The sequence below is a fragment of the Cervus canadensis genome, chromosome 1 (assembly GCF_019320065.1).
Source record: "Cervus canadensis isolate Bull #8, Minnesota chromosome 1, ASM1932006v1, whole genome shotgun sequence".
Taxonomy (NCBI): Eukaryota; Metazoa; Chordata; class Mammalia; order Artiodactyla; family Cervidae; genus Cervus; species Cervus canadensis.
Window position 1 is genome coordinate 47,947,406 of NC_057386.1, and position 12,175 is coordinate 47,959,580.

The 12,175-nt window shown below is 38.7% G+C and overlaps 2 protein-coding genes across 2 annotated transcripts in view; one reads left to right on the forward strand and one right to left on the reverse strand.

The window, feature by feature from the left end:
- Positions 1 to 12,175, forward strand: part of BCAS3 (BCAS3 microtubule associated cell migration factor) — a 578,882-nt gene that overhangs the window by 36,940 nt on the left and 529,767 nt on the right. The window lies entirely within an intron of this gene.
- LOC122450089 (40S ribosomal protein S20-like) lies at positions 2,265 to 2,782 on the reverse strand. The gene has a single exon (XM_043482236.1). The coding sequence runs from the start codon at positions 2,675 to 2,677 to the stop codon at positions 2,318 to 2,320; it is 360 nt and encodes a 119-aa protein (XP_043338171.1). The 5' UTR covers positions 2,678 to 2,782; the 3' UTR covers positions 2,265 to 2,317.

Here is a 12,175-nt window from a genome sequence, read left to right on the forward strand (position 1 = left end):
GACTCGATGGACACGAGTTTGAGCAAGCTCTGGGAGTTGGTGATGGACAGGGAAGCGTGGCCTCCTGCAGTCCGCGGGTTCGCAAAAAGTCGGACACGACTGAGCGACTGAACTGAAGTTGAGATTCGGAGTTTTGTTGGATGTGCTGCAAAGAAGCAACACTAGGTGTCACTAACACATTGTGCTAAGTAAAGTCCAGGCGTTCTCTTGAAAGAAAATATTTTCCCTAAAGCTTTTAGTGTGGCTTTTACACTTTTTGTCTTGCCTTTACACTGAAAACTTCAGAGAAAACCTGCAAGGACATACTTGAGGTGAATACCAATTAGCTTATTATTTGTTAGAAGATGGGTGCCAACTTTGCCATGTCAAGATTGCTAGCCAGGAAACAATTTTTATGGGTTTCATTTGGGAACAATATAAAGTCAGTGATTTGGGTAACTGGCAAGCGGAGAAAGTTTGAATATGGACCCAAATAAAAAAAATTGCCTTTGTTGAGAGTAGGGCCTTATTTTGTTTGGTTCAGTCTCTTATTACTGGAAAGAGAAGTAATGGATGGCTCTTTAGTCACTTGGCAATGGACGATCTTCGGGTGTCACAGGGTGAATAAAAGCAGAAATGAAGAATAATATTGAAATAACTTGTGGAATTCTGCCAGGCTCCTGTGTCCATGGGATTTCCCAGGCAAGAATACTGGAGTGGGTTGCTCTTTCCTACTCCAGGGGATCTTCCCGATCCAGGCGTTGAACCCAGGTCTCCTGCGTTGCAGGCAGATTCTTTACCATCTGAGCCACCAGGGAAGCCCTAATAAAAGCAGAAATGAAGAATAATATTGAAGTAGCTTGTGGAATTCATTAAGATTAGTAGAGGAAAATATTTTCTGTGGAGTATGTTTCCTAAGATATTACTTTAAACAAGTCTGTATCTAAAGTTTAGTCTTCCCAGTGCTTAAATAGTGGCTTTCTCTGACTTTTGTTGATTTGAAAAATGAGTTCGAAATTTTTTATTGTAAATTGGAATCTCTTGTTTGAAATATTTTTGATATTTTTCCACTCCACGATGGAAGATCCTCTTTGGACACAAGCTGACCAGTGAGGGTGTGGAAGGCAGCTGTTTTTCTTACGCATCTCACTGAGTGTGTTAAATACCGTAAAGTGCACACGTCGTCAGTGAGCAGACTGAGTTTTTGATGTGTGTATAACTCTCTGGGCACTGCTCAGATTAAGACACAGGCCATTTCCAGCGACTCAGGAGTCCTTCATGCCACCTGCCTGTCAATACTGCCCTCCTTGTACCTCCAAGTAACTGCTATTCTGACTTCTATCACCAGAGATTAGTGTTTTCTATTCTTGAACTTAAAAAAAACAGGACGTGTGTGTGGGGGTGGTCAGAGATAATCCAGTCTATTCTTTTGTGTCTGGCTTCTTTCTCTCAACAGTGTGACTATGAGATTCTTTCATGTTATTAAATGTAGCAGTGATTTGTTCTTAATTTTGCTGTATACTATTTTTAGTGTCCAACTCTTTGCAACCCCATGGAAAGGCACTTTTGTCCGTGGAATTCTCCAGACAAGATTACTGGATTGGGTTGCTCTTGCCGTCTCCAGGGGATCTTCCTGACCCAAAGATCGAACCTGAGTCTCCTGCGTTGCAGGCAGATTCTTTACCATCTGAGCCACCAAGGAAGCCCTTCCATTATACAACTGATTAACATTTTTTTGGTTCCACTTTTTGAATGTTATGGATAAAGCTACTCTGGTGTTCTTGTGTGTGTTCCTTGGTGGATATATGCTGCATCCATTTCTCTGGAATGTAGACCTAGGAGTGGATTTGCTGTGTCGAAGTGAAAGTGTATGTTTAACATCAGTAGATATTGCCAATCAGTTTTCCGACCTGGTTTTACCCGTAGGTACTCCCACCGGCAATTTACGAAAGTTTCACATGCTGCACATTCTCATTCGCTCTTGGTATTGTCAGTCTTTCGAACTTTAACCATTCCTGTGTATATGGGTTGGTATCTTATTGTGGTTTTAAAGATGCTTTTATTTTGCAATAATTTAACTTTCAGAAAATTTTGTACTAGTATAAGGGACCCCTGTTACTCATTACCCAGGTTTACCAGTGAAGGATATTTTACTTTTTCTTTATCATTCTCTCAATTTTTTCTGTGTGTGCAGATTTTTTTCTGAACCATTTATCAGTAGGAGAATTTATGCCCCCCTTCCATAAATAATTCTGTATATATTTTCTGGGAACAAGCACATTATCTTTTTTTTTTTTTTTTTTTACCAACTGATTATCGATTTATTAAAAAGATTGATTTAGGCATCGGCAATGGTGACTTCCACCTCGACTCCTGGCTCAGTACTGATGGAATTGATCTGCTTGACAATTTCAGAGGGGCTGTGCAGGTCAATGAGTCGCTTGTGGATCCTCATTTGGAATCGATCCCAAGTCTTAGAACCTTCGCCACAAGGAGTTTTCCTTGTAGTTATTCTCAGAGTCTTGGTAGGCATCCGAACTGGTCCTTTCACTTTGAGATTCTTTTCCTTCGCGCCTCTGATCAAGTCAGCACACACCTTCTCCAGAGACTTCACGTTGCGGCTGGTGAGGGTGATCCTAATCCAGTGAATGGCCACCTCTGGCTCCACGGGAGTCTTGCCGGTGTCTTTAAAGGCCATGGCTGTGGCGCGGCTTCCTGACCGACTTGTTCCTCGGCGAGAGCGAACAGCGGTGAGTCAGGAACAAGAGCGGGCGGCACTGCAGCGGCGACCACGTCTTCCTCAAAGAGCCACATTATCTTTTATAACCATAGCACTGTTATCAAAACCACCACCTTTAAATTTGATACAAATAATAATCCGGTCCCTTTTCTGATTTCATCATTTATCCTATTAGTCTTCCTTATAGGTTTTCTTATATTTTCACTTTCTTAATGTTGTCTTTTGGTGAAGGAAATCCAGATCAAATTTTAAGTGGTTTACTGTATTCTTAATGCTTTTTGTATCCTTGTTTATTCTTAGGCTGTGAAAATATTGTTATGTTTTCTGCTAGAAGATTGCTATTATCGTTAGATTATAATCCTTTTGAAATTTTTGGTATATGGTTTGACACAGGGATCAAGGCTGTTTTGAATTGAAAAAAATAAAAAATGTTATTGATTTAGCACCATTTCCTGAAAGGACTGACTTCCCAGGTGGCTCAGTGGTAAAGAATTCACCTGCCAATGCAGGAGACTCAGGAGACATAGGTTCAGTTCCTGGGTCGGGAAGATCCCCTGGAGGAGGAAAGGGCAACCCACTGCAGTATTCTTGCTTGGAAAATCCCATGGACAGAGGAGCCTGGTGGGCTACAGTCAGTGAGGTACAAAGAGTTGGACATGGCTGAGCACGCATGAACTCAGCACTCCTGAAAGGACCATTCTTTGCCCACCAAATATGAGTATGTAATTTTGACCATGTCTATGTTTTTGCTTTTGCTTTTTTAGTCTATTTTCAAATTGATTTTAAGAACCTTAGAATTTTGAAAAAATTATAGACTTACGGGAAATTGCAGAATATTAGAGTCCTGGGTGCATTTCCCTCAATTTCTCCCAGAGGTGACATATAAATTATAGTACCATATCAAAACCAGGAAATAAAAATTTACAATGATTTAAAATTTTTTTTATTGTTTGTCTTTTCCAGTTTTATTTAGATATAATTGACCTACTACACTGATCTTTAACACCATGTATTATGGTCATTTTGCCTGTTTTGAACGTTATGTTGATGGATTCATAGTATGTGAACTCAGTCAGATTTTCAGAGTTCAGATTTTCATCTACAGACACAATGACTAATCCTGAGACTAAGTCCCTTTTTTTTTTTTCAGTTTCCCATATTTGAATATTCTTCACCTTGGCCTGGGGATTATTTGCGGCTAGACAGATTCATTGATCTCACGGTTTTCTCTTATGCCTTTGCTTTTAATCGTCTCTCTTTCCTTTTTTTAAAATTCATTTAAGTAGATTTATTATTGTATTTATTTATTTATGATCGTTCTGGGTCTTTGTTGCTATGCGGACTTTTCTCTAGTTGCAGCAACCGAGGCTGCTCTCTAGTTGCGGTGCATGGGCTCAGAAGTTGCGGCTCTGGGGCTCTAGAGCGCAGGCTCAGGATCAGGGATTGAACCTGTGTCTCCTGCATTGGCAGATGGATTCTTTACCACTGTCTTCTTTCTTTATGTATGTGTTTCTGGTTTAAAAAGTACTGGTCATCTTGATGTGAACTATCAGAAGTGATAACAGAATTAATAAATGATTGTTTTAAAAGGCTGATACTTTTTAAAATAAGAAATTAATTAAAATGATAACACATAAAAGTATGAAAATACAAGTTATATATATTTGTGACTCATTCTTGCCATTATTGGCATCTTGGAGCAGGTGACTCTTTCTTATGGGAGATTGTTCTGTACATTGTAGCATACATAGTCACATCTGTGGCCTCTGTCTACTAAATGCCCAAACCAGCTCCCTTAATTATGACATTAAAAATGTCTCCAGTCATTGTCAAATGTCCTCTGGTTGAGAACCACAACTTCAGAGAAAGTTTTGGTCAAAACTACTGGCTTAGATACATATAATTTGATGGGAAAAGTTGTTGAGTGTAGTTAAGAATACGAAAGATTTATTGTACATGTATACGTGTACACACACACACACACTTTAGTGAGAATTGCTTTAAAATGGAACTGAAATATCTGTATTTTTAAATACTAAAATTATTAAAGTGCTATCCATTATATGCCTGTTCTTTCCCTTAATATTCATTCAGGTTGATTGGTAGTAATCAACTGTGTTCTCATTTTTTTTTTGGATGGGAAGGGTGAGATAATAGGAAATAATAGGTTTCTGGGGACTTTCTTATTGGCTATACCAGGCGGCATGTGGGATCTGGTTCCCTGATGGGGACCAAACCCGCACCCCACGCAGTGGAAGCGTGTTGTCTCAACAACCAGACCACCAGAGAATTCCCCTCTGAGGCTTTAAAAAGGGAGTGAACTAGTATTTCTATCTTCTAAATTTTGTTCATAATCAGTTTAATGTTTGAATTTTGAACATAGGCCCAAAGGAATGAAGTGAAGAGTTTCTGATTTTATAATTTTTAATTCAGTTTTCCTATGTGTTTCAGTATTTTCTGGAAATCTTGGTTTTACATTAGCAGTTGGGAAAATTCTTTTTAAGTGTCTCTAGAAGGATTGGCGGAGCCTGGTGGGCTGCCATCTACCGGGTCGCACAGAGTCGGACACGACTGAAGCGACTTAGCAGCAGCAGCAGAACTATGACCAGGTTTTCATGGTCTATATCTCTGGTGCCAGGTACATTGTCTGGTAGGATATGTATGTGTGTGTATTTACATATATATTTACATATGTATGTGCACATATATATATGCACATGTTTATATGAGTATATATGTTAATAAATGTGTTTCAAGATTTCAGCCTTTTGCTGGATATTCTGAGTGTGCTAGAGAGTCAGTATCAGAAAGAATCAAAGTCAATTTTGTAATCTTTTGCTGTTTCCTTTCATTCCATTTCCGTTCCCAATCTATCCCCTTTTCCTAAAATCTCTTTTTAAAAAAGTTCGTTAGCAGAACTCTCATTTTTCCCTTCAGCCACACTGGAACTTCAGGTCTGTGCCACATATCAGGATGTATAAATGTAGCTGAGGGCTGAGCCCTGCCTCGAGGAGATTGTGTTTTGCTTGTGCGCGATGTCACTACATAATTGCAGTCTGTGTCTGTGCTTCCCAAATGGGAGTGATTTTGCCCCCAAGGAAGCATTTGTCTTGTTTGCAGACATTTTTTATTGTCATCATTAGGAGTTGCTACTGGCATCTAGTGAGTAAAAGCCAGAAATGCTGTTAAACATCCTACCGTGTACTGGAAAACCTCCCACAACAAAAATTGTTGAGTCCAAAATGTCAGCAGTACTGAGTCTGTGAGATTCATGTCACGATGGGGTTTGAACAGAGTGCAGTAGAGCCCTGAGCAGTGTTGGGGTGCTTTGGGGAAATTTGACGCTTGTGCTGCATAGTGAAATTTCATAATATAAATAGTAACAACTATTAAATCAGAATGTACCACATATATTATTTTAGGCACATTACCCTTTATTGTCTTATTACCCTATCAATTTAACTAGTTACTGTTATCCCCAGTTTACAGAGAAAAAAAATTGAAGTTCGTGTTTAACCAGCTCAGCTTCTTTGATAGATACCTTAAAGAAAAAAGAAAAAGTATTTTTCAGAGCAGTTTCAGGTTCATAGCCAAATTGAGCTGAACGTACAGAGTTCCCACATCCTCTTGCCCCCACAAACACATAGCCTCCCTATTAATCAGCATTGCACATCAGAGTGGTGCCATGTTTGAACTGATGAACCTGTGCTGACCCCACATTATCGTTCAGAGTCCATGGTTTACATTAGGTTTGCTTTCAGTGTTGAACATGCTGTGGATTTTGACAGATGTGTAATGACATGTCCCCACCATTACAGTATCACACAGGATAGTCTCACTGCCCTGAATGCCCTCTGTGCTCTGCCTGTGCTCTGATGTAAAAATCTCGTGTGCTCCCTCCTCTGGCAACCACTGGTCTTTTTACTGTCCATGTAGTTTTGCCTTTTCCAGGATGTCACATACTTGAAATCATACAGTATGTAGCCATTTCAGATCAGCTTCTTTCACTTAGTAATATGCAGTTACGTTTCCCTCACATCTTTTCATGGCTTGATAGCACATTTGTTTCTAGTGCTGGATGATATTCCACTGTCTGGAGGTACCACGGTTTCTCTATGACATATACCTTTAAAAATTACCACAAAATGTACAAATGTCAAGTCTGTAGTTTGAAGACTATGTGTGTGTTTTATGTATGTTTATGTAAGTGTGTATGTATGTGTGTTCACATGCAAATAAATGAAACTACCATTGAGAACAAAATGTAGAACATTCTTCTTACTCAGAAAGCTCCCCGGACAGCATTAACCCCAAGGCAGTCACTGTTCTGACTGTAGACTGGCTCTGCCTCATTGAGCTCTGTGTAAGTAGAGGCACACAGCATGTCCTGTTACACTTTGTGTCTGTCTTTTGCACTGTGTCTTTTTAAAAATTCATCCGTGTTGTTACATTTTGTAGTAGCTTGTATTTTTTATTTTTTTCATGACTGTATTTCATTCTGTGGATTGAATATACTACAGTTTCTTCAACTATTCTTCTTTTGATGGGCATTTGTGTTTCTGGTTTTTGGCTATAGTGAATAAAGCTCCTATGAACATCATTGTAGATCTGTGAATAATACTCTGTTTTTGAGTATCTACCTAGGAGTAGAATTGCTGGGTTATAGGTTAGGCATGTATTTAACTTTATTAGAAATTTCCTGGAGTTTTCCAAAGAGCCTGTACCATTATACACTTAACATCTGCAATATCTAAGAATTCTAGTGGCTCCATTTCCTGTATCTTTTGGCACAGTAAGTTATTTTTTATCATCCTGTCAATCTTACAAGTTTGTATGATACCTATTTTACAGAAGAAAAACCTTAGCCTTCTCTTTGATATAATCAGTTTCTCTTTGGTTAGATATCTGCTGCAAAACTATCTTCAATCCACAGATTATATCAGGGTAGGTTTACAATGCCAATAAAATATGACAAGCTCAGTCTTTTAAAAGTGGAAAAAGGCTATAAGCCAAAATTGGCTTATCTGTAGCACCATTTTCTCTCTTTCCTTTTCAATTGGACATGTACTCAGCATGAAATAAAATAACGAGTTAAGGGGAATCCAGTTTGTGTGTCTGAGTGATTATGAAGTGTTTATGACAGCTCCTAGGCTGACACGCTCTGTAATGGTGTTACATTGACTTCTGAACACCTTCCAGTCTGCCTCCAGGCGTGTGTGTCTGTGTAGTCTGAGTGGTTTTACATTAACATCCACCCGGGGTAAGATCTTTTGACTACAGAAGTGTTACTTGCAAATGGAAGATACCATTAGGGCCGCTTCAAAGCTCCGCGATGGTATTTGGACTGGTGGTGCTGAAGTAATGGCTGGGGTTTTGAAGTGTAATGTCTAAATCTGCGTTGCATAACTGGAGGAACGTGTGAGTTTAAACTGCTTTTCTTTGATCTTCCTTTCAAAAATCAGGATAAAGGGGAAAGGTTAAAGTTTCCTTAAGATACTCCTCTCTGTGTGTGTAAAAAAAATTTGGAAGTATGAAAATATGATTACAAGTTCCATTCATTATTTATGTTCTGCGGTTTTCATATTGTTCTTGAAACTCACTTCCTTCTTGCCTCAAGTTTTGTATTTTGAATTTAGTGTTAAGACCAAAATACAGACTTGGTTGCTGTCTGCTTTATGTGGTTAGCGAATATCTGTTCTATAAGTTGTTAGTCCTCACAAATATGCGTTTTAGGTGGTTTTTGTGGTTTGCATTTTTTTCTTGATGGCATGCAGAGTAGGTTACAAAGATACTGACACTCTGACATTAACTGAATCATTTGTGGTTAGCTAGGCAAAAAATAAAACAAAAAACTTGTCCCCTATTTCCTCCTACTTTTAGGAGCTTTCAAAAGAATTACTTTTTTTTTTACCATTAGGAATAGTTTGCTCAAAGTGTGCTATCTTAAGTTTTTTAAACTGTTGGAGAAGAGTTGTACCACATAAAATGACCGCCTGGCAGTATCTTGTTTGAGGGAAGGAAAAAAAAAACAACTCGAGTTTAAAAACTGTTTTTGAATACAGTGTTAACAGGAGCTTCTGATGCCCCTTTAATCTGGACAAGTTTTCCTTTGTTTCCTTATGTCTAAAATGAAAACATACCATCAGAGTGGAGAGAGCTTGCTTTGTACTTGTGATTGGCACTCATGTAGCTAGGTACTGTCCTTCTGTTGCTTAGGACCCAATATGTTAGTGTAAGGTGACACTTCCATCTCCTACCCCTGTCTCTTGTTGTATGTTTTTACTTTTACCCTTTTTCTCTAACTAAAGAAATGTGTGTGTGTGTATGTATTTACCTTTCCTCCTCAATTAAAAAAATTATTGTTGTTACTCTGTAAGTTAAAAAGGCTATTGGGAATTCCCTGGCTGTCCAGTGGGTAGGACTGTGTGCGTCTGTTGCAGGGGGCATGAGTTTGATCCCTGATCCCTGAAGGGGCATGGCTTGACCAAAAAAAAAAAAAAGAGAGAGAAAACACACAACAACAATGCAAAAACTGTCATGAACCAATCTTCATTTTAAAGAACTTCATAAGTTCAGTTGTGCTGTATGTATGTGAGAGAACTAGCAGAGTGATAACTTATATACTTGTTTATTTAAATAGACCAAGTAAGGGCCTTTTGTTGCCTGAGGAACTGAATTCTTTAGTGTAAGACCTGATTGCCTCTTCATTCCTCCTTTCTCTCTGTATATTTTTACCTTTAGACTTTGCAAGACCTAGAGGGTTGTTAATGGCAACTGGAGACCTAGTTCCCATTAGCTGGCTAAGGGGCCATGCTGAAGACCTTTCTCTCTATATTTTTACCTTTTATCTCCCCCCACCCTTTTTTTTTTGAGTGAGGGGCTGGGAGGGTATCAGAGAAGTTTAAAATTTATTTGTGGAATCTCCACATTTTCCATATATATTGAGATAAACATTAATAGACTATTTTCAAAGCAGTTTTAGGTTTACATAAAAGTTGAGGAGAAAGTACAGAGAATTCCCATGTATCCCTCAAACATAACTGCCTCCCTGCCCTGTTTTCCCCTGTTAACATCTTATATTAATAATGGCAACGCCTGGCTTACAAGATCTTAGTTCCCAGACCAGGAGTTGAACCTGGACCCATAGCAGTGAAAGTGTGGAGTCCTAATCACTGAACCACCAGGGAATTCCCGAGGTACTTTTTTTAAAATTAGTGAACCAATATTGACACTTAATTAACTTAAGTCCATAGTTTACATTTTTCTTCTTAGTGAAAAAATTCTGTTTGGTATTACTTTTAACTCTAAGACTGATGAAGCAATATTTACTTATTAAGGACTTCATTTCAGTTGTGTCTATATGGCTGCTATACGTGAGACAATTAGAAAAGATTGATGTCTACATTTGTTTATTTAAGTGGGCTGTTTTTACATCATTCTTGGTAAGAAACCCTGTTGCAGGTAAAAACTTCACATGAACACGGAACGGTTGGAATGAGTGTGGGATGTTCGCCAGGTGGAGTGGCCCTTGATCTTGAGCAGGAGTGTGAAGACCAGTGTGATGAAACGTGCTGCCCAGAGGACGTGCTGCTCGTCTCTTAGGCATTGGTCCTTCTCTTGAGAGCTGGAAAGCTTAGGAAGTGTTATACCAGTGGGTTCAAGAATGAGTTGTACCTAAATGTATTTCATGATATGGTATAGCAAATTTCCAGATATTAAATATTAACATGTTTTGAAAACAAGGGGGCAAAGGCAAATTATGCTAAGTACCATTAAGAGTGAATGATGAGGCCAATATAGACCTAGTCAGTTATTTATCAGTTCATTCATTCAACCAGTATCTTTTTTAAAATATTTATTTTTGGGTGGGTGGGTCTTAGTTGGGGTGTGCGGGCAAGTGTGTGGGCTCTGTAGTTGTGGCTGGTGGGCTGTCAAGTTGTCACATGAGGGTTCACTTGCCCCTTGGCATGTGGAATCTTAGTTCCTTGACCAGGGATCAAGCCCCTGCCTCCCCTCCATTGGAACGTGGATTATTAACCACTGGACCACCAGGGAAGTTCTGAAAAGCATCTTCTTGATTTAACTCTCTCTTGTGTGCCAACTATGTGTTTTGCATAATTTATTTCAGTTAGTTCAGTTGCTCAGTCCTGTCCGACTCTGCGACCCCATGAATTGCAGCACGCCAGGCCTCTCTGTCCATCACCAACTCCTGGAGTTTACTCAGACTCATGTCCATTGAGTCGGTGATGGCATCCAACCATCTCATCCTCTGTCATCCACCATCTCATCCTCTGTCATCCGCTTCTCTTCCCGCCTTTAATCTTTCCCAACATCAGGGTCTTTTCAAATGAGTCAGTTCTTTGCATCAGGTGGCCAAAGTATTGGAGTCTCAGTTTCAATATTTTATTGATAAATAAAACATTTTATTAAGAACTATGAAATTTAGTACCATTACTTTGTTACATAGATGTGTTATTACACTTATTTTAAAGCCAAACTCAGATTTAGCCCACTTAAATAGTTTATAAACACAATTCCAGCTTATTTTCTGCTGTACTAAACTTATGTTGGAATCCTCGATGTTGTTGATGTGGTCTTTGTAACTGATGGTCTCTCGTACTGGACTCACTTGGCATTGCTGCCATAGGCCATGATTTCAGAATAAGAATACAACTTCTGGGGTCCTACCTATTGGGGGCTTTTGAAAGTGCAAGTGTTAGTTGCTCAGTTTTGTCTGACCCTTTGTGACCCCATGGACTGTAGTCCACCAGGCTCCTCTGCCCATAGAATTCTCCAGTCAAGAATATTGGAGTGGGTTGCCATTCCCTTCTCCAGGATGCTTTTAACTCTTTTAGATTTTCTAGCTGGAACCAGAGGCAATGTTCGGAGAATTCAGATGTGAAAGATATTTTTGACTGGAAGTCAGGATGTACTTGAGATAAACACGAGCAATTCTATCTCTCATGTCTTTTATGTCTGATGCCTTGGCCTTTTAATTTATATTTCCAGTCTAAAATTGGTATAGTCATTTTGAAAAATAGGTAAATTAATGCCTCTATTTAAGTTTTTTAGAGATTGAAACTTGCTAAAGTGTTTATCAAAGAAAAAGACTACTAATCATTATCGTTTGTGTTTGAACTGCTTGAGTTATAGGGGGGAAGATACAGTAAATTTTTATGTTTCCTATCTTTAATAGGGACTGCATTTGCTTTGAGTGTTTGTGTGAATTTTTACAAATCAACATTTTTCCATTTCAAGGGCTATCACTTTATTTATTTATTTTTATTTATTTATTTATTTTTTTTAAGGGCTATCACTTTATTATAACCCAGTCATTTTACCTTATATGGGGAGGAGAGCTTGCTTATTACTGGATTTGGAATTAAAGTGTGAATTCAATCATGGACCAAAAGCTCTAGTTTTTCCAGAGCTGCTAAAAAGAATCTCATTCATATT

Coding starts and splice junctions, on each gene's coding strand:
- LOC122450089 (XM_043482236.1), bottom strand. CDS start 2,677: ATGGCCTTTAAAGACACCGGCAAGACTCCCGTGGAGCCAGAGGTGGCC.